At 40.3% G+C, this 22740-nt stretch overlaps 1 protein-coding gene across 1 annotated transcript in view; it reads right to left on the bottom strand.

The window, feature by feature from the left end:
* The window catches only part of CMC1 (C-X9-C motif containing 1), an 89836-nt gene extending 68406 nt beyond the window's left edge, over positions 1–21430 (bottom strand). Inside the window, exons 1-3 of the mRNA XM_023260636.2 lie at positions 21422–21430; positions 21173–21289; positions 19997–20444 (exon numbers count right to left, since the gene is read on the bottom strand). Coding sequence (XP_023116404.2) covers positions 19997–20444; positions 21173–21289; positions 21422–21430 — 574 coding nt within the window. The remainder of the gene's footprint in view (positions 1–19996; positions 20445–21172; positions 21290–21421) is intronic.
* Between the last annotated feature and the right edge of the window lie 1310 nt (positions 21431–22740).

The following is a 22740-nucleotide window of genomic DNA, read 5'->3' as shown; positions in this document are numbered from 1 at the left end:
ATAGCAATAAATGCTCATATTAAAAAAGAAAGTCTCTTGGGGCACCTGGGTGGCTCAGTCACTGGCTCAGTCAGTTGAGCATCGGACCCTTGATTTCAGCTCAGGTCATGATCTCACAGTTTGGTTTGTGAGATGGAGCCCTGTCTTGGGCTCTGCTCTGACAGCAAGGAGCCTGCTTTGAATTCTCTCTCTCTCCCAATCTCTCTCTCTCTGCACCTCCCCACCTCATGTTCTCATTCTCAAAATAAATAAATAAACTTAAAAAAAAGTCTCAAACCAACACTCTACATTTCTATCTGACAAAACTAGAGAAAGATCAAAAAGAACCTAAAACAAGCAAATAAATAAAAATAGGAGCAGAAATCAGTAAAACTGACAACAGGGAAACAAATGATATAATCATTACTGAAGAGTTTCAGGTTTTTGGTTTTTTTAGGGGGGAAAAAAAAGAAAACTGGCCCAAATGTCCTCATTGACAAAGTCTATGAAATATTTAAAGAATAACACCATTTCTAGTCTCTTCCTAGCACATTTTATGAGACCAGCACTGCTCTGATATCAAAAGCAAAGGCAATATTAAAAACATAAAACACAGACCAATAGTCCTCATGAATATAGACTCAAAATTCTCAACCAAATATTAGTAAATCAAATCCAGGAATACAGAAAAATAAAAATACATCATATCAAGTTGGGTTTATTCCAAAGATATGAAGCTGGTTCACTATCCGAAAATCAATCAATATGATTAATAGTCGAAAAGAAGAAAAATGTATGAATCACGTCAATTGAAGCAGAAAAAAAAAACATTTAATAAATTCAATACCATTCATTAAAAACAAACAAAACTTTCAATAAACTAGGAACAGAAAGGAACCTAATAGAGTGCCTACAAAAACCCTATAACTAACATCACACTTAATGGTAAAACACTGAATGCTTTCCTTATACGAACAGGAATACAGAATAAAATTGCATAGAACTATATACACACATTGCATATATAGATAAAAACTGGTGAAAATTGAAAAGGTATATAGTCCAGTTAATAGTATTGTACTGGCTTCAATTTCCTGCTTTTGATATTATACTACCATTATACAAGAGGCATTGTGGGAAGTAGCATGAAGGGCATGTAGGACTCTATATAGTAGTTTTTTTTTAACTTCCTGTGAGTCTGTGATTGTTTCAAAATAAAAAGTTAAAGGAAAAAACTTCTATAAGAAACTACAGAAGAAAATCTTCATGACCCAGAGTTAATCAAAGAGTTATATATGACACAAACTCATGATTCAGAAAAGGGAAAAAGAATAAATTCTACTTCATCCAAATTAAAAACTTTCACTACGCAAACACTGCTTTTAGAAAGATAAAAACAAGCCACATATGGGAAAAATTATTTGCAAATCTCATATCTAAAAAAGGACTTGTACTCAAAATATATAAAGATTTCTGTAAATTCCAACAGTAAGAAAACAATCCATTTAGAAATGGGCAAAAGACTTGAACAACCACTAGATAGGAGGTATAAGTATGGCAAATAAGCATATGAAGAGATGCTCAACATCATTAGTCATTATGGAAATCCAAATTAAGGTTACAAAAGTTATCATTAAAGACCTATTAAGATGGCTAAAATAATAATAATAATAATAATAATAATAATAATAATAATACCACCAAGTGCTAACAAGGATGCAGAGTAACTGGATCTCTCATACATTGCTGTGGGAACATTAAATTGCACAGCCATTCTGAAAGATAATCAGGTAGTTTCTTATAAAGTTAAACATGTATTTACCATATGACCCAGCACACCCCTCAGGATTTAGCCCAGAGAAATGAAAAGATGTTCACACAAAAACCTGTATACACATGTTCACTGAGGCTTTACTTGTAATAGCCAAAACTTGGAATTAACCCAAAAGTCCTTCAATGGGTGAATGAATACCAGTTCATCAACATAATGGAATATTACTCAGCAATAAAACAAAGAACTACTAACATACAACAGCAGCAGCAATTTGAATGGATCCCAAGGGTATTATGTTGAATGAAAAAAAGACCACCTCAAAGGGCTACGTATTACATGATTCCACTTAAATTGACAAATTAGAGTGATGGAAAACAGATCATTGGTTGCCAGGAACGAGTGTTGGAGGCAGTATGACTATTAGAAGGAAACATGAGGGGTTTCCTTTGTGGTGACGGAACAGTTCTGTATGCTGATTGCGATCATGGTTGCTTTCGTCTTCATATGTAATAAAATGTCATAGAACTACACACACACAACATGTAAAATTTGGTATAGTTCAACTAAGATATGTACCTGAGTTAGCATACTAATGTCAATTCCTGGGTTTCTTAGGCACAATTAATTATAGCTGTGTGTCCCAACTTTTTCATTCTAAGAGCCCTTTTTAGACCTTTCTTATCGCTAATGCTCCCCATGAAATGTTAATACCACAGGAACACTGCATGCATAACAGTACATTAAAACAACAAGATTATTTTCTCCCTCCAATACCAATTTTTGCTCTTCTGAAGGCAGTATCATACTCAGTGAAGACCTGTACTATGGTTATGAGAGAAAATAGCATTAGGAAAAGCTGGAGAAGAACTACATGAAAAATGTCATCTTTCACAGCTTGATAAATTATTTCAAAATAAAACAATGTTATTTTTTTAAATTTTCTTTTTACATTTATTTTTGAGAGACAGAGTGAGACAGAGTACAAGCAGGGGAGGGGCAGAGAGAGAAGGAGACACAGAATCCCAAGCAGGCTCCAGGCTCTGTGCTGTCAACACAGAGCCCGATGTGGGTCTCAAACCCACCAACAGTGAGATTATGCCCTGAGCACAAGTTGGATGCTCAACTGACTGAAGCACCCAGGCACCCCTAAAGTTATAATTTTTAAAAAAGCTTAAAAATGTATAAGACAAAAGGAGTGAGAATAACCAAAACAATATTAAAACAGAAGAACAAATTTGGATGACTTCCACTCCCTGATTTCAAGTCTTACTACAAAGCTAGGGCAATCAAAGTGGTGTAGTACTGGAGAGAATTTGGATAAATAGATTAATGTAATAGAGTCCAGAAATGCTTCCACATTTATACAGTCACTTTATTTTGACAAATTCACCAAGGCTACTTAATGAAAAAATAAAAGCATTTTCAACAAATGGTGATAAAGACACCTAGATAAACATTGAGGGGAGAGGATCAGTCTGAACCATCTGACCTCCTACTTCACAATACCCAAAAAAAGTTAATTTGCCACAGATCACAAACCTAAATATAAAAACTAAAACTATTAAGCCAACCAAACAAACAAACAAAAACTCAGAAACAAAAAACTTCAACTCCTCGGAGTAGACAAAAATATTTTAAAGACACAAAGGGAAAAAGGATAAATTTGATTTCATCAAATATAAAATCTGCTGTTCATCAAAAAAAACACCGTGAAGAAAATTAAAAGACAAGCCACAAACCAGAAGAAAATGTTCACAGTATATAGACAGACAGAGACACAGATCTACAGAGAGAGATTTGACAAGGACTTGAATTTAGCATATATAAATAACTCCTACATATCAATTACAAAAATACAAACCACCCAGTACAAAAGGGACAAAAGGTTTGAATGGACTCTTTGAAAACAATATAGACAATCTGTAAATAAGTAAATGAACAGGTGTTTGTTTAAAATCATTAGTCATGGAGAAAATACAAATGAACCCCATGATACTATTTCATACCCACAAGGATGACTAAAATTAAAAATACAACACCAAATATTAGAATGTGGAGATACTGGAACTTTCATATATTGCTGGTAAGAGTGTGAAAAGATAAATTCTTTGGAAAACTGCTTAAGTTATAGTGAAATATACACCTAACCTACTTTCCTACTTTCCACTCTTAGGTATTCATTCACCCAACCCAAATGACAACATGTTTCCAGAAAATGACTTGTGCAAGTCTGTTTATGGAAGCATTCATAATAGCCCAAAATTGGAAACAACCTAAATGCCCAACTGAATATTATTTAGCAATGCAAAAGAATTAACTACTGATATACTCAATGTGGATGAATCTCAAAAACTCTGTTGAGAACAAGAAGCCAGGTGCAAAAGTACCTACCACATGATTCAAAAACATGAAAAAAAAAATCTATGGTGATAAACAGAACACTGGTTATCTATGGGAGTTGAGAAGGATATTATTTTGCGGATGTCCTGATTGGGTTGTATACATTTAACAAAACTCACAATCTATAATTTTCACTGTACATTTTACCTCAATTTAGAATAGATTAGCTGTAAAACATTTTTAAAAATCTGTTCTCATGATTTTAACACACAACTATCACAACTTTGTGTGATTTTAACACACAACTATCAGAAATTAAGTAGACAAAAAGTTTTATAATTCTCTCCTTAAAGACACTGTTGATCTTTTATTAGATTTACTTATACTGGTAAAGGTAACCTTTTCATAAGCAACATGTAATTATTTACTGCTGTTATATAGGTTCACCTGAATTTTTTATATTGTTCTTACAACCCAACACAGTCTTACTTAACTCTCATTAGTTCTAATAACTTGTCAACTGTCCCTTCCAATTTCTATGTACACAATAACAGGGACAGCTCTACAGCTCTTCTTTTCTGGCTCTGTCCTTTAGAAAAATGGTAAGCAGAAATTAACAGCACATCTGTCTTGGATGTTCAAATTTTATTTAGAATCTTTATAGTCATCTTCGTGTTGAGATTTGCCTATGATTTTCCTCTGTATTGCTCTGGTATCTCAGTTACATTATTTAAACAATAAACTAGGGACCTTTCCTTTCCTTCATTTTCTCTGGAACACCGTATAAAATAAAGACTATTATCAATTCGTTCGTTCTTTCTTTCTTTTGAGAGCAAGCAAGCACAAGCAGGGGATGGCAGAGAGAAAGGGAGAGAGAGTTCCAAGCAGGCTCCCTGCTGTCAGAGCAGAGTCCCACACAACGTGGGGCTCAATCTCATGACCCGTGAGATCATGACCTGAGCCAAAGAAATCAAGAGCCGGAGGCTTAACCGACTGAGCCACCCAGGCACCCCATTATCAGTTTCTTTAAAGTCTGATAGAAACCACCTGTGACAGTCAGTTTTATGATTCCACTTGGCAAGGCTACAGTCTCCAGTTATTCAAACTAATCCAGGCATTGCTGCAAAGGTACTTTGCAGATGTGATTAAAGTCTATAATCAGTTGACTTTAAGCAAAGGAGATTATCCTAGATAATGTGGGTGGGCCTGATACAATCAGTTGAAAAGCCTTAAGAACAGAATTCCATCTGGGAACTATAGCTTCAGCTCAGAACCAAGAGTTCCAATGCTGTTCTGATAGCCTGGTCTGCCCTACGCGTTTCAGACTTGCCCAACTAGCCCCCCCAGTTACATGAGCCAGTATCTGGCCATATACATATGTATGTCTGTATGTGTGTATGTGAACATACACACAACAGCCCTATGGTCTCTGGTGGTACACCAGCTATTAGGGCCTAGGTCTTGGAATACGTGGGGGAGAGACAGACACAAAGAGAGCTTTAACTACTGATTCCATTTTCTAAGAGCTTTTTATTTATTTTTAAGTCAGTTGCAGTTTTAATAAATTTCTATTTCTCAAGGAAACTATCCATTTCATCTAAATACTCAAAATAATGATAGGAAGATATTCACATGATATTTTCCCTCTTTACCATACCTATACTTGTTTCCCAGTTTTCACTGCTTACGCCAGAGCTCAACAAACTATTTCTAGTTAAGGACCAGACCGTGAATACTTCAAGCTTTGCAAGCTACAGACCATCTTTACCACGTATGTTCCTTTTTTTTTTTTTTTTTAAACGACCCTTTGAAAATGTTACTAACCACTCACAGTTTACAGGCCTTACCAGATTTTGCCCAGATCATGCTTTGCTGAAATCTGGCCTAACTATTTAAGCCTTCTCTTTCTCCTTAGCTTTGCCAGAGCTACTGTTTAAGATGAGAAAAAGAACAGTGAGCTTATAAAATGCACTGTAAGTATGGATGGAGCGAAAAAGGACAGTTTCAAGGGAGATCCTACAAGATGCCCAGGGCGTATAGGGACTAAATAAAGAGGGTTCAAAGAAGGTTCCCAGTTTTCTGGCTCCTGGTGAAATCGCTGTGACCACTCACTGACACAGGGAACACAAAAGGAAACACCAGGGGGGAGAGGAATTCAGCTGTGGACGTGGTGAATTTCAGATGCCTGTGAGACATCCTGCGGAGTGGAAAGCTGATCTCTCCTTGAAGGGAAATAATAAAACTGGGGGCTACCTCCACATACTTCTTTTCTCCTGGTCTGCAGCATCCATCATATGAGGCATCAGTGATTAACACGATAATTACTGAATGGAGAAGAAATACTGTGATATACTGACCTATTTTATAAAATCAATTTTGAAATGTTACCTCTTCCTTTCGCTTACATAGCTTTAATCTATACAACTTATTAATAATGTGTCTTAATGAATCTACCTTTCACTCTGTAAATTTTGCAGTGGTCTTAGATAACAAAAGCACCAATTTTTTAATCACTTCCTTAAATACAGACACAGCTGTGTAATATTAAACCATTTTTCCATAAGAAATTATAATAGAAATTTACCTATATAATGAATTCTAGGTTATAATTCCTATTTAAACACGGTTTTTAAATGGCTTGCAAAAACTTCTCCTGATTCCTCTCAAAAACTTCTCTCATTCCTCTAAAACGTCCTAGGGCAAAAAAACAATTCTAGAATCACATGAGAACTGATTTAGATTTTCTAAACTCCTGGTGTTAAATCAGAAATAACAGGCTTAAAAATCTATAAATTCTGCTAAAGATTTTCCCACTTGGTAGCATATCAACCACTGAGTATATTAATTATGGTTTTATACGTATTACAAAGCTATCTTCAACACCACAAACACTGTAAAGATGGTACTCTTTATTCATAAAATTACAGAGCGATTCTCTCAAAGTCAATGTGATGATGCATATAGGTTATACATTTGTATAAGAGTCTGAAAAAAAAATCAAATTTTGAGAGTTTGCTACTATATATAGTCATATGAATTTATACTGAGATAAAGAATCAGGATAATACCACCAGGGAAAATTTCCAAAGCTCTAACTTCTCAACATTCTATCATCACCTGAAAGTCAATTTTCACCTTTTTCACTGGCTGAATTTGTTAGCTCAGATTTTGCTTTGGGGCTCACGTGTTCTTGCAGTATGGCAGTAGTAGATTAGAAGTCTACTGACAACAACACTTGCTATGAATCCACAAAGATAACAGTGAGGCAAATGAGAATATTGCAGAATCTTTGACTGGAAAGAAGTGACACCTGAAGGGCAAGGTATGCCTTTTCAATAGTGAAAATGTTCTAATTTAACTAATTTGATTCTTGTTTAGATAATGCCACTTTTTTTTTTTTTTTTAACTTTCCAGTTCTATTTATTTGCTCCTGAAGACCTTTCCACACTACTGTCACTCTGGAGGAAAAACAAGAAAAATGCTTGCAGTAAATACGCAACAGTGTTCTCATTAGCAACAGTTTCTATCTTTAGATTCCTCTTCTTTACTAGCTACCAAGACCTTCAAATCCAAGTGCCCCAGAGCAGATACTAACATGAACACTACACAAAGACCAGAGTTCTCAACTGCTACATTTCCAAGGAGTGCTTCGCACCAGGAAGACCGGCGGACTCCAGTTCTCCTCGACAGCCCAAAAATAGGGATCGGATTTCCATGGTCTTGCCCGCTTGTTGGTTCCTTCTTGCTATAATAAAATGAGGAAGGGGGGGTGAGGGGCAGAGGTACTCAGGGAAAATTAAGACAGCCAAGATCAGTGTTCCTTTCACATTCCTTCCTCCAAGCCAAACGTGAACGGACAAAACGAAACCGGAAAAGGAAGTCGTGATGGGAGAGATTTCCTTCCCCACAATATTCCCGCCTGCCTCCGGCTACGAAACCTCCAGGTGAGGGTGATCAATGCCCTGCAGCCTACTTAACAGCCCTCCCAGGTGAAGTGCTCTATTCCAGTTTGCAGATAAAGGAGTGGAAGCTCCCAGAGGTGAAACGGCCCAAGTGTGATAAACTGGCAATGCCAAGATCACATAGCCTAGGTCCCGAATTCCCTTCCGCGACACGCCACACACATGGGGTGATGGCCTATTTAAGGGGATTCCAACAAACAAGGTTGTCTGAGTTTCTGAAGTTAAGGGTGAAACAACCCTTACACAGTAAAGGCGTTTCAGGAACTTCAGAAGCACAAGCAAAAATAAAAAATTCACTCTTTAGATTTTCTGATCAAAAAGTAAGGGTAAACGAAATGGTGATCCTCTGATTCCTACCATGTAGAAAATTATTTAAAAGAGAAAACACACACACACACACACACACACACACACACACACACACACGGAGCCATTTGTCAGTTGGCTGGAAAAAAAAAATGTCTTCAAAGAAAGTAAACATCATGTATTAGCTCAGTCGGTAACAATCTAATGTCCTATAAGCTCACCCTTAAAACATAGAAAGCACATCAACGAGAGAGATGTGCCTGTTTCTGTCTGGCTTCCGGGTCAAATACCACCTATCCCTCACAATAGTATGCTTCATTTGAACTACTTTGTCCTATAAGCTTTCACTGCTAATAACCACCTAGTTCACACTAGATGTGCCCACTTCCCAAAAGCACCTATTTCTTGGACCTCAGATTCTGCAGATTGCTAGGTGTGAAAACTTCCTCTTCCACCCACATTACTTTAACCCATGACGAGGCCAAAAGGGGACAACCAATTAAAAGTATACCAAAGCAGAAAATCAACTTATGCAGGAAGACATGCCAATTTTAGCAGCATGCTGCAATGTCCACGGTGGCCATAATTTCGTGAATGAGAAGGTTTCACATTTTACGGTAAAATTTCGGTAAAACTTCAAGACTATCTTTTCCTGATTTTCTAGTAGAAAATCAGCAGTGTTGTGGGAGACAGGAGTCGGTATTTGAGAAAGAAGAAATGTCAAGATGCCTGCGCTTTCTCAGCAATTCACACCTAACTGATTTTTCTGATGTACATCTAGAACATGGTAGACTATCCTCAAATCTATGACCGCTCCTCAGTGCCTCTGGCCACTCTACTCCACCATTTCTTTTTCATCTTATAATACTTCATAACATTTCTACAAAAACAAAACAGAACAAAAACCCTGTGCCACTTTGTAACAGAGTGGGGGGATTAATTTTGCATCCACAGGTTATTCACTTACTTCAAAGATTCAAATTTTGCTCATGCCACTCATACTTCTTGGTGTGGCCTTCAGAGCCAGTGTGCATTAACGGGAAAACGAGTCCCACAATACAACTTCTTTTGGGGAGGAGCATTTCCCAGGATGATTTCCTCTGGCTAACAACCTTGGCTGAAATACCAGGTCTCTTCTAAACAATAAATTTCCCCTAAATGAGGATGCTGAGATGAACAGACTGTACAGGCTGAAGGCAAACCCTAAAGGAGTCTCAAAAATATTCTGAAAAATGGCAATAATCCTAGGAAAAGGATGAACGCTTCCAAGGTAAGATCTGCTCCCACTCCTCTTGCGGCTATCCCACAAGGTTCTACCTTTCAAGATGCATTGTTCATGCCATGTTCCTAGTGCTTATTTCCATATCCAAATCTACTCTGCCCACCTTTTCAAGCAGCTACCGGCAATTTCCAAGTCTTAGCAGCCATCACAATTTCAACTTAAAATTTCAACAATTTAAATCTTCATTCTGCCATCCTGATGGTTACGTTATCCTCCTTGCCTAAAAAAAAAAAGCAGCTTATGTGTATAGGGTGCCCAGAAGAGGCCAATAAATATTTGCAGAAGGAAGGAAGGAAGGAGCGGTAGGAGTTGTTTTACAAACATTACCACAGGCAGGAGAAGGTACTTCTGAGCAGAGGCTCAGAAAGCTCAAAGCCATCTTCCAATATTACGCAGCAAATCAAACTCCAGCTCAGTCTTCTGCCTTTATTTTCCATCTTCTACCTCTTATTTTCTTACCAAGGTCTTCCGATTTAAAACCAAACTCAATACTTATTCCCTCCCAAAGTTCTGCCTGACCCCAGCGCCTGAAAGTGCTCTCTCCTTCCGTAAGCCCAAGATTTTGTGTGCACCAATGATCTGGCTCTCATCACATCCGGATTTAACATACAACGTCACACCATCTGTGCAACCTTCTTCTCCCGACAGATTGGTGGTCGCCATGGACTGAATTCTGTCCCACTTTCCCCACCCCAATCATACTGAAGCTCTAAACCCTAATGTGACTGTATTTCAAGAAGCAATTAAGTGTCAAAAGAGATCATATGCGCAAGGCCCTAATCCAACAGGTGGCCTTGTAGGAAGAAGAACCAGCAAACAAATCGGCCAGCACCTTGAGCTCGGACTTCCCGGCCTCCGGAACTGTGTTAAAATAAATTTCTGTTGTTTAAGTCGCTCAGTCTGTGCTATGTATGCTGTTATACCAGGCCGAACAGATTTAAGACAGATTTTGGTACCAGAAGTTCTCAATTTTGGCTGCATCTAACAAACCACCTGAGAGTGCTTTAAAAATTCTGATGCCTGGGTACCACCCAGACCAGTTAAATCAGAAATGCTGGGATAAACCCAGGCATTGGTAGTTTTAAAAGCTCCACAAATGATTCCAATATGTAGCTAGAGCAAGAAAGCTGCATGAAACTTAAATTTGATGGGGTTCAAGACCATGTCTAACTCATCTCTATAATTCCCTCTAATGGCTGGCACATGGTAAATATGCAAACTGTTTAAAAAATGACACGATCGGGGCGCCTGGGTGGCTCAGTCGGTTAAGCGTCCGACTTCGGCTCAGGTCATGATCTCGCGGTTCGTGAGTTCAAGCGCCACGTCAGGCTCTTTGCTGATGGCTCAGAGCCTGGAGCCTGTTTCAAATTCTGTGTCTCCCTCTCTCTCTGACCCTCCCCCGTTCATGCTCTGTCTCTCTCTGTCTCAAAAATAAATAAATGTTAAAAAATGACACGATTATGAGAGTTTCAATATCTGATAATTAATATTCATTCTGTTAACAAATATTTATTAGGCACCTACTAGGCATCAGTCACCATGCTAGGGACTGTATACACAGAGATGAGTAAAACAGGCTAGGTTCCTCATGCTGCAGCCAACATAAACATTCAAAACTCTACATTTCAACATGCTTAATTGACATATCCTTTGATCCGTAAAAAAACTCTAAGTTTCTCAGCAAAAACACAATGCAGGATATTAAATACCATGTTCTTAAATTGTTTTTCCGTCAATCTCTTTACTTAAAAATATTAAAATAAGAACAGGTGAACATAAGGGAAGGGAAGGAAAAGTAAAATAAGATAAATAGTGGGAGGCAAACCATAAGAGACTCTCAACTACAGAGAGCAAACAGAGCTACTGGAGGGGAGGTGGGTGAGAGGTGGGCTAGATGGGGGCTGGGCATTAAGGAAGGCACTTGTGGTGAGCACTGGGTGTTGGATGTAAGTGATAAATCACTACATTCTACTCCTGAAACCAATACTATCCTATGTGTAGTATTGAATGTAAATAAAATCTTGGAAATATAAATAAAAATGCTAAAATATAATCAGGGCTGGTGGGGGGAGAAGGTTAATTTGGGAATCAATGTTCTTATTTGGCACGGATTGATCCACTTACATCAAGCAGAAGGTAATATTTCTTGCATTTTTTGACATCCATAAACTTAGAGGATTCTACAATAAGGACACTAATCCAGTCAATGGGAACATAAACTTGGAAGTTATTCTCCTGTGGTGAAAGAACCCCTTGAGACCAACTGCCAAGTATTTACAATCATACAGGTTTGAGGCTTTAGAAGCTTTAGCAGTTATCTGAGAAACCCTTCTCTCCTTACCCCAGCATCCTCAAACCTGAGATTATGCCACTCAGAATAGGGCCTGAGGTTAATGACAAAGTCTAAAACAAGAAGGCATCCTTACTCATTCCCAAATTCAACTGGATGCTTCTCCCAGGATTGGTGGGCAATCTCTCGCTGTCTAGATGTAATTAACTAGTTTATCTTTTCTAATCATCTAGTCTCCAGTAAACCTAAAGACGTGAAATCATATGAAAAACATTTACTGTTTACTACAGTTAAATACTTTCATTCTCCACCTGACATTTTTCTTCATCTCTCAAATTATTTGATACATACAGACAAATCATACCTGTAGGTTTCACTTCTCAAGGAAAAACCTCTGGATCTAGAATGGAAACTCTATACCCAGATTATTTGATAGTTTGGTAGTTTTTAGAAATTTCAAATATTTTTAAAATTGTTTCTTGAAAGACTGTGGAGTCATGCAAATGATTCTACAATAAGGTGTGGGGGCGCCTGGGTGGCTCAGTTGGTTAAGCGGCCAACTCTTGATTTTGGCTCAGGTCATGATCTCAGAGTTCCAAGTTCCAGCCTCACATCGAGTTCCACACTGACTGTGCAGAGCCTGCCCGGGATTCTCCTCCTCCTCCTCTTTCTGTCCCTCTCCCATTCCTGCGTGCTCATGCACTTTCTCTCCCTCTTAAAGTAAGTACAACTTAAAAAAATTTTGTTTAATAAATAAAGTGACGTGTGAAAAATGAACAAGAACTAGACAGATTTGGGGATGTAAGAGAGGGAAAATTCTAAAAAGAAGGAACAGCATGTCAAATGGCCTGAGGGAAAAACACAAAGCACAGTTTGGCGTATGTTAGGTATAGCTTAGGCCAATGTCATTACCACAACTCCTTCACACCTGGACTCAGAGCACACACTTGTGTGTATTTACATATTTGTGCAAGTACCCCTTCCTACCTGACCTACCACTATCTGAACTCTCACTACCTGAACAAAGGTTCCTAGTGGCTTCAGATAAATGATTTTTAGGACAGAGAATGTTGAAGCCTTCACACCTGCAACCTTCTCAGGGCGGCCCTCGGGCATGGCAGCTTTCCTTCCTGTGTCCCCTCTCCCAGTTTCCTGCCATGGGCAAGGACTGCCACATGGCACAAAAGCCCAGCACCCTGGCCTCCAAAGTGGGACAGGCCCTGTGCTTTGTGGTGCACCAGAACTGATCAGGTTGCGACAGGCCTTCCCTGAAACCACATCCTTGCTTAGCTTCCTCCCCTTCCATGTCCTGTTCCCTTGGTCCCTTACAGGTTTTTTTCTAACAGCACTCCATTAACAAATCATTTGCATGTAAAACATCCAATGGTACCCAGACCTTGTTCTCTGATGTCATGACCAAACAAAGGAACCAGGGTTTGTCAAAGAAACGACTAATTCTATGGATGGGCCAGAATAGGTAAGAGATGAACCAGAAATACTTTGTGTGAGAAAAAGAGAAAATGCTCAAAAACAGGATGGGAACATATCACAAGGGCCCAGAAGCTAGTTTAAAGGAACTCTCTCACTGGCCCAATCTGGGAAAATGTAAGCACCACCATAATTACATACAGTAACAAATTATAAACCCTGGAAAAATAGGAATTCATGCGTCCACACCTATAATGAATCTACAAATAAATGAACAAGAAACAAAGTGGTCTCTTGCTTACAGCAAAAGAGCAACAACCGACTGATCAAACAATGTGGAGAAAGTGCTGGAGGCAGAAAATCACCATTCTGCAACCATTAAGGAAAGACTGAAACAAGCAAAAATCATCAACGGATACTATATCAAAAGGGACATTTCCATGAGGAATGGATATCTGCATAGTCTTAAATTAGATTGTACTCTCCACAAATTACTTATTAATTACAAGAGAGGAAAAACAAAGCAAAGCAATGGGTCAAGCCCCTGACTGATCAAACTTAGTATAATCTATGAGAGACAGAAAGATGTCATATACCTCCGGATGTGATACCACGAGAAAGACACGATACCACTTCTACAGTATTCTGCTGAGAACACATAACCTGGATCTAATGAAAAGTCAGGTGAACAAAAAATGAAAGCATGTTCTACTTGCCTAAAAATCTGGAGTATCTTCCCGCTGTTCTCAGGATAAAATTCAAATTCCTTGAACTCGTTTAACAAAACATTTCCTGATTCATGATGTACAACTCTCATCACAAGTATACTCTGAGTTTAGAAATACACAGAATTTACATGTGAGGGGAGGCTGGGTGGCTCAGTCGGTTAAGCATCTGACTCTTGGTTTTGGCTCAGGTCGTGAGCTTGCAGTTTGGTGGGTTTGAGCCTGTGCCAGGCTCTGCACTGGCAGCACTGACCCTGCTTGAGATTCTCTCTGCCTCGCTCTCTGCTGCTCCCCCATTCAGGCTGTCTCTGTCTCTCTCAAAGTAAATAAACTAAAAAAAAAAAAATACATAAAATGTATAAGTTAAACATACTTTTAGCTCTGAAATACCAACGTAATTGATACTATCCAGATACAGAAGCAATAATCAAATCAAAAATTTTCTAATCAACTACATAACCTTTTACGTATGAATCAGTGTTCTCAGAAAAGATTCTTTAAATCTGTTTAGGTGTCTCACTTAAAAAGTAAGAATTTCCTAAAGCTAATCTACCTGCATCCCCACAGGAACCACTAAAAGAACCCCTGCAATCCAAATACTCTAAGAGCTGCCCTGACGACATCCTCCCAAGATAGACCTTCAAATTCTATTCATGGAATATCATGAAATTGCTGATCCCACTTTCTACTCCCTGAGCCCTACAACTGTCCCATCTTCCTCCCCTTATTAGATTTCTGGAAAAACACCAATAAAGTGGCACACACACGATTAAGGAAACTTCTCTCTGCTGCTATCACTCCATCATGCAAAAGTAGAGAATGAATCCACACTAACGGACAAGGGAAGGGAAACTACCTACCCCCTAAGAGAGGGAACCATACAAGAAAAACAACAAAAAAAGAAAGGAAGCCCTTATAGTTATTAGAGAAAATAATCAAAAGTATTAAGCCCAGGTTTCTGGAGTTTGTGATCTGGGAATACAGTCATGTGGGAAAATGTATCTGGAATCTGGGAACAGCAAAGAAATAACTGGGTGTTCTTTAGTATAGCCCTAGGCTTGACTTTCCATTACCAGGCCCTTTTAAAACTTGTTATGAGAGGAGGTTAATGTCTAGAATTTTGTTGAATAAAAACAGAAATAGTTTCTGACCGGTGGAAAAGATAACCCCAAAGATGACAGTGTATGGCCTGCAGTAAACTAACCACCATCACCAAGCCATCCATTCACGGCTAAAGAGGTAGGGATAATTTCCTCTGGAAATAGGAAGATCAGACTGATAAGAAAACAAAGCTAAAGACTAAGTCAATAAAGTGGAAGAGTTCAGAACAGTGATTTCTCCTCTACTGTTTGCATATTAGAACTGCCTATGGACTATTTTAAAATGTCAGAGGCTTAGCAAATTAAATCTGAACATCTGGGAGCGCAACCCACACACTAGTAGTTTTTAAAAATTTAACCTCCTCAGCCACTTTTCTTGGGTGTTGTGGACCCCCTCCAGCTTTTTCTCTCTGCATTCAAATAGTAAGAGAAAATAATGAACCTAACGAAGTACGGCTGAGAGACTTCCAAAGCGTGCTTTTATTACCTCTACGTTAACAATAAGGAAAATAATCTAAATAAAACTACATATAAGTATGTAGCCTGCATTTCACTGCTGGGTTCAGAGTTTCTTGAGAAAAGTGGACCCTACGAAGTTAGTTAAAGGCTGTTGCCAAATGAAGATCAAACCTGTATGAAGATTTTGAAAAATCTAACATAAACCAGTGAAGGCAACCTACAGAATGGGAGAAGATGTTTGCAAATGACATATTTGATAAATAAATATTCCAAAATATATAAGGAACTGATACAACTCAACACCCAAAAAACAAATATTCCAATTTAAAAAAGGGACGAGGAACATTTTTCCAAAGAAGACATCCAGATGGCCAACAGACACATGAAAAGATGCCCAACATCATTCATCATCAGGAAAATGCAAATCAAAACTACAATGAGATACCACCTCATGCTATCAGAATGGCTAAAATCAAAAACACAAGAAACCATAAGTGTTGGTGAAGACGCGGACAAAAAGGAACGCCAGGGAATGCAAACTAGTGTGGCCACTGTGGGAAACAGTATGGAGTTTCCTCAAAAAGTTAAAAACAGAACTACCCTATGATCCAACAATCACATTGGGTAGTTAGCTAAAAAATTCAAAAACATTAATTCAAGGGATACATGCACCCCTGTGTTTACAGCAGCATTATTTACAACAGCCAAATTATGGAAGCAGCCTAGTGTTCATCAATAGATGAGAGGATGAAGATGATGTGGGGTGTGTGTGTATGTATATATAAACATATATATCAAGCATTGCACACACATATATATGTTTATATATATATACATACACACACATATACAATTTTCCCGTGTGTGTATATATGATGTGTGAATCTTATTCAGCCATAAAAAAAGAATGAAATCTTGCCCTTTGGAACAACAGGCATGGAGCCAGAAAGTATAATGCTAAGCGAAATATGTCCATCAGGGAAAGACAAATACCATATGTTTTCACTCATATGTGGAATTTAAGACTAAAAAACAAACAAATGAAAAAATAAAAATAAAAGAAAGAGAGAGTCAAACCAAGAAACAGACTCTTAACTACAGAGAAACTGGTGGCTACCACAGTGGAGGTGGGTGGGGGGTGGGTGAAAAATAGGTGACGGGGATTACAAGTACACCTATCACAGTGAGCACTGAGTGGTGCATAGAATTGTTGAATCACTATATTGTGCACCTGAAACTAACATACCACTATGTCAGCTATACTGTAATTCAAATTTAAAATTTAAAAAAAGATTTTTAAAAATCTAACATAGGGGCACCTGAGCGGCTCAGTCAGTTAAGCGGCCAACTTCAGCTCAGGTCATGATCTCGCGGTCTGTGAGTTCGAGCCCCGCGTCGGGCTCTGTGCTGACAGCTCAGAGCCTGGAGCCTGCTTCAGATTCTGGGTCTCCCCCTCTCTCTGCCTCTCCCTCTCTCTCTCTCTCAAAAATCAACAAACATAAAAAATTTAAAAACCTAACAGAAATCAGTGGGAAAACAGACTTGGCTATATTCACCTCAATTGACCTAACTATCTACTCATCTACTCAGAAACACATCTACTCAGTGTGGGCACATACCACTGTATAAAAAGCAAGAGAAATAGCAAAATGTAAATCTATGCTTCAATCCAGGAACCAAACACAAATGAACTTAAACAAAAAGCTGGCTTCAATACATTTGTATTCTGGAATTTACACCGACAAGAATATTTCAAAACTTCCTACTTGCTGACTCCACTTTCTTGTTTCCCATTCCAATCTTGCTTCCATCCCTGCTTAACAAGTTTCCAATGATCATACTGTTGGCTTTGACCATAACCAACCACCCAGTTGCTAAAGTAAAAAACCTGCTAATTATCCCTAATGCCTCCCTTTGCCTCACCACCTTTATTCAACGCAACAGCAGGTCCTGTCAATTAGTCCTCCAAAACATCTACTGAAGCTTTCTATCTCTTTCCAGCTTTTCTAATCCCACTCCAGGCCAAGACACTAACATACCTAGCCTGGACCACTGCCACCATCTCTTAACCTGTCTCCCTGCTTCCACTCAGGACTCCCCCACACTGCATGCTACCACTGCAGCCAGAGTAGTAAAGACATCATTTCTATTGTGCCACTGCCCTCATTTTTTTTTAATTTAAAGTAATCTCTACACCCAATATGGGGCTCAAACTCACAATCCTGAGATCAAGCATTGCACACTCCACTGACGGAGCAGGGGAGCCAGCCCTGTCACTGTGCTCTATAAAAGCCTCCAGAGGCTTCTGAGGGGTGCCTGGGTGGCTCAGTCAGTTGAGCCCCACAATGGGCTCCATGTTCACAGAGTAGAGCCTGCTTGGGATTCTCTCTCTCCCTCTGTCTCTCTGCCCCTCCCCCACTCACGTGCACACTCTCTTTCAAAATAAACAAACATTAAATGAATGAATGAACGCAAGCCTCCAAAGACTTTTCATAACATCAGGAAAAGTCCAAATGCTTTCTTATCAGGGCCTTCCAGGTCCTGCAGCATCTAGCTCCTGCCTACTTTCCCAACATCCTTCCTTATGAACCTCCTCCACGCTCTGGCCCTCATTCCATACATTTTAAGCATTTGCTGCTTCTGACTGCCCAGCATACTCTTTCCCTACCTCTTCACATAACTACCTCCTCTTGTCCTTCAGATTCCAATTCAAAGGACACTTCCTCATAGAGCTCTTCACTGCCTACTCTGAGGTCAGTCCTCTTTTCACCACCTACCACATGATACTGCTTATTTTCTTCATGTTGATCATAATCTGGCAAAGTATATATGGGGGTTCAGGGGTGGGCTGTCTTCTTTCTTCTACCATTGTATGCTTGTGACATATAATGGGCACTCCCGTTTTTGTTTTCATCAGAGGCATGGTCTATAGCATGGACCCGGAAATGAAATTACCAGGGCTCTATTCCAGCTTGGGCTCTACCAGCAATTAGCAGTGTGGACGTGGGCACACCACAAGATTGAGTGGGTTAAGAGTAACTGGACAGTAAGAAAGTGGAAACAGCAAGTGAGACTTTTTTCTAAATTTCATGTATCTAAACTCAGAATATAGACATATGAAAGCCTTTGACCTCTCTGAGTCTGTTTCCTCATTTGTAGATTACTTTGAATGTCACTTTCAGCTCAGATGCACTAGAATTGTAACAGGCGTCAATCTACTTTCCAACCTAATTTTTCTTACCCCTCATTTACACTCTGCAACTAAATATCACACAGTGATATTTTACCACCTATACATTTGTTCATTCTGCCGCCTCCTCTCCAAGTCCAACCACTGGAAATTATCCTTCAAAGGCTAGATCAATTATTAACGGCCTCATAAAGTCTGTTCCAATCACCTGGCCCAAAATTGGTGTGCTTGTGAAGTGTTCCAGAAATTTTTATGCTTTAAATTAGATTAGTCCCTAATCTCTCTCCGCTTCAGTTTTATAATCCATAAAATGGTCTACAATATCACCTACTATTGCTGGATAATTGAGAATACTTAGCTTGATAATAAAGCGTTCAAAAAGTGTATTATTTGTTGGCTACAGATATTTCCCGCTCTTCGAGAGCCACCAAATGAGTTTTCCATTTCTGAATCTCCAAACGTTTGAAGCCATTACTCCTCCCAACGCCTTATGAATAGTTTTCCTATTCATAAAACGAAGGGCGTGGACTAGACCAATCACCACCCCTTCAAAAACGAAGTCCTCTATACTTACATGAATAGCCTACAAAGATACCGTACGTGAGCTTCTGTAACACAAACAGCTTAAAGCAAAGGCAGCGCAGGTGAGCTTCTTTAAGGACGGGAATTCGAGGGAAACTACTGCCTCATATAGAAGTGGGCTGGAAGCACTAACTGATCGAGACCCTGGGGATCCTTTCTAAAGAAACTGACCCCTGCCACAATGATGGGTCCTTTGGATTGTTGTTTTTAAGTTATCTTACAGATACTTAAAGGAGTCAGTACCCCCCCCCCGCCCCCCAGAGGGACGAGAAAGATGAGACCAGCCGCGTTAAGAAGGAAATGTTTGTAAGACAAATGGACGACCGCTTGGACAACAAACCCAATGTCTTTCACCTAACCCTAACCCCAAGGAGCGAGCCGATGACCCAAGACTGCAGGGAAGACGCTGGGGCCGCCAGAACCCCTAAAGCGGCCAGCCGGGCGGGCGTGAGCAGCCGTCTGCGGAAGCGGTGCAACCTCAGCGCTCGGCACCTTTCCCAGACCGGCCCCCAGCCGCAGGACCACAGTTAGGGACCCGGGCCCGGACTCCTCAGCAACCCCCGCGTCCCGCCCCCGTACCTGCGGGGTCGAGCGCCATCTCGGCTGGAGGAGAGGAAAGCAGCCCGCGGCCGCTCCCGGGCAGGGGGAGGGAAGGGGAGGAGCCTGGGCAGGGAGGCACGTGCGGCCGCCCGGAGCTTCCCTGAGGTGGAGGAAGCCACGGAGGAGGAGCGCAGTGCCCTTCGCGGAGCCCGGCAGGCAGGCCCCTCTCCTTCCTTCTAATTTTCCGAGTCGCTACTTCCGCTGCACATTGCGCCTGCGCCCTTCTGGCCCCACCCCCGAAGCCTGGAACGGACTTTGCCCAGGGAATGACTGGGAAGGGGGCGTGGCCTTGTGTGCCTTGGGGGCGGGCTGTCTCAGAGGCTCGGGGCCTCGCTTGGGGCGGAGCGCTAACGCCCGTTTGCAGACCCGGGTCTGCGGAGACCCGAGCCGAAGCTGCTGGCCTTTGGCACTGCGCCTCCCGTGGCGACTAAGTTCACGGCCAAACCCTTCCCTCCGCTCCCGTCTTCGGAAGACGGAATGAATCACCCTGTTTATTTTATCTTCGTTAACGTTCGTTCATTCATAAATTTCTATTTCATGCCTGCCAGGTTCCAGCCACGGTTCTGAATACGAGGGGTAAATACCTAAATAAAAATAAGGGCCCTATTCTCGAGAAGAATCGTGTTGGCAGGGGAGTCAAATACAAGCAACACGCTGTTAAACGTCATAAACGCCACACGTGCAAGATATGAACAGCTTGTTCTATAGAGGTGGTATAGTTCGTACAGTATCATTATTTGTCCCACAAATCAGCAGCTTGTGGCTTCCCTGGAGGGGAAAATAAAAAATTGGGCGCTAGGACATATTGTTCTTAGGGCGTACAGCCTGATTTCGGTGATGTTACAAATCCCGATTCTGCCAGTTAAAGCCGTATGTTTTTCAGAAAAATGAAGGAAGGTGACAGCTATACTCCAGAAGAGCCCCAACTGCCCTCTTCTCGATAAAAGAAACTTTCCGGTGGCGGTTATGCTCATTTCCGCTCACCAACCGGCCTTCAGAAATGCTTCCTTGTCACATCCATGGTCAGCTAGTTCGAGCCTCCAAAGGGTGAGGTGCGGCCGGGGACAGATGGGACAGATGTTAGAAAAACAAGGAGCAGCTGCTTCTTCCCTGGGAGGGATTTAGAGCTTTCAAAATGATCCCCTCCCCACCTACCTGCAGTCCCTCCTCCCCTGCTGCTGCTTCAGCCTGGTCAGTTGGCAGAAAAAGCAGCCACAGTCGAGCCGGGTTGGGAAAGTGGGTCTCTGCCCAGCAGGTCTTCCGTTTAAGGGCCTATTTGGGCATAACGGCCCTTATTACAGCTGTAGGTTGAGGTGCCAAGGTGAAGAATTAATGTTTCACTCAGCCAGGCAGGAAAGCAGGTCTGTTTTCTTGTGTGTTTTATAAATGGGTTTTGAAACATACCAAATTCATTCTGATGCCCCTTTTCTTTTTCTGGAGATGGAAGATTTCGTTTAGAAAATAAATCTTTTTAAGGAGATGAGGTGGGGTATAAAGACACAAGCCAGACATTCACACTTGGGTAATTACACTAAATTTTCCTATATATGCAAAAGGATGTCAGGGAGAGCTTTAGTCAGAGACCTAAGTACCTCTACCGGAATCCTGCATCACCACCTAGTAGATCTGTGACTTGAATGAATTCCAGCGTTTCTTTGGACTTTAGTTTCTAATTTGTAAAGACGTTGTGAGGAATAAATGTGTTATCATTTAACACTGTTTCAGTCGCTGAAAACCCACTTGATGGCCTTTGCCATAACTGAGTATTGCTTGAAGCTTTATTATTTAATATTTTTATTTAAAGTAACTCACTGAAAAAACAAACTCAGATGGGCACTATCTACTTCAGCTTTATCCTATGCAATAATATCTGTAAAATCATGGGTTTTGTGTGTCCCATAAAATGGACTGTTAGACATCTCACACTATGAGAAGCACTAGCATCTCATTGCCTGGTACATAACAGCGTGCCCCTCTCCTGTCTCATAGATCTCCTTGATCTATGAAATTAGATCATCGGGGGCAAAGTCTCTATAAAGTAGCTGGGAAAGATAACTCATGTATTAAAAACTAAATCATAGAAATGTAATTGGTAATTCAAAACGAATTTCCTAAGATAGCACATTATTTAAAAAAAAATTTTTTTTAATGTTTCTTTCTTTCTGAGAGGGAGAGAGAGAGACCAAGTAGAAGTGAGGGAGGAGCAGAGAGAGAGGGAGACACAGAATCTGAAGCAGGCTCCAGACTCCGAGTTGTCAGCACAGAGCCCAACGTGGGGCTCAAACTCAGAAACTGCCGGATCGTGACCTGAGCCGAAGTTGGACACTCAACTAACTGAGCCACCCAGGGACCCCTAAGATATGGATAGTTCTTTGAACAATAGCTGAAATAAGAACATAAAGGGGAGGAGAGCACACTGTCCTAGAAATGAGGAAATCTGTATCAGCCAAGCATGATCTCTAGGGCTCAGACAATATCTGGTAACTAATGGCCGCACAGTAGCTTTTCACAAAGGACTGAATGCCAGAGTGGCTAGGAAGGACTTGAAAGATGAAGTAGAAATTATGGTTGGCCTTGAAAGATGGCTAGCATGAGTCAGCAGAGAAGAATGTATGTCACACTAGAAGAAAAATAAGCAAAAATGTCTGAGATTTGAGGTGTTCTTGAGGGACAAATGAAGCATGGAAAAGACAGAAGGCAAGAAATAAAAACATACATGCAAA

This window comes from Felis catus, chromosome C2 (assembly GCF_018350175.1).
Source record: "Felis catus isolate Fca126 chromosome C2, F.catus_Fca126_mat1.0, whole genome shotgun sequence".
NCBI classification, from domain to species: Eukaryota; Metazoa; Chordata; class Mammalia; order Carnivora; family Felidae; genus Felis; species Felis catus.
Note: the sequence above shows the minus strand (reverse complement) of the source record. Positions and strands in the feature narration are given on the sequence as shown.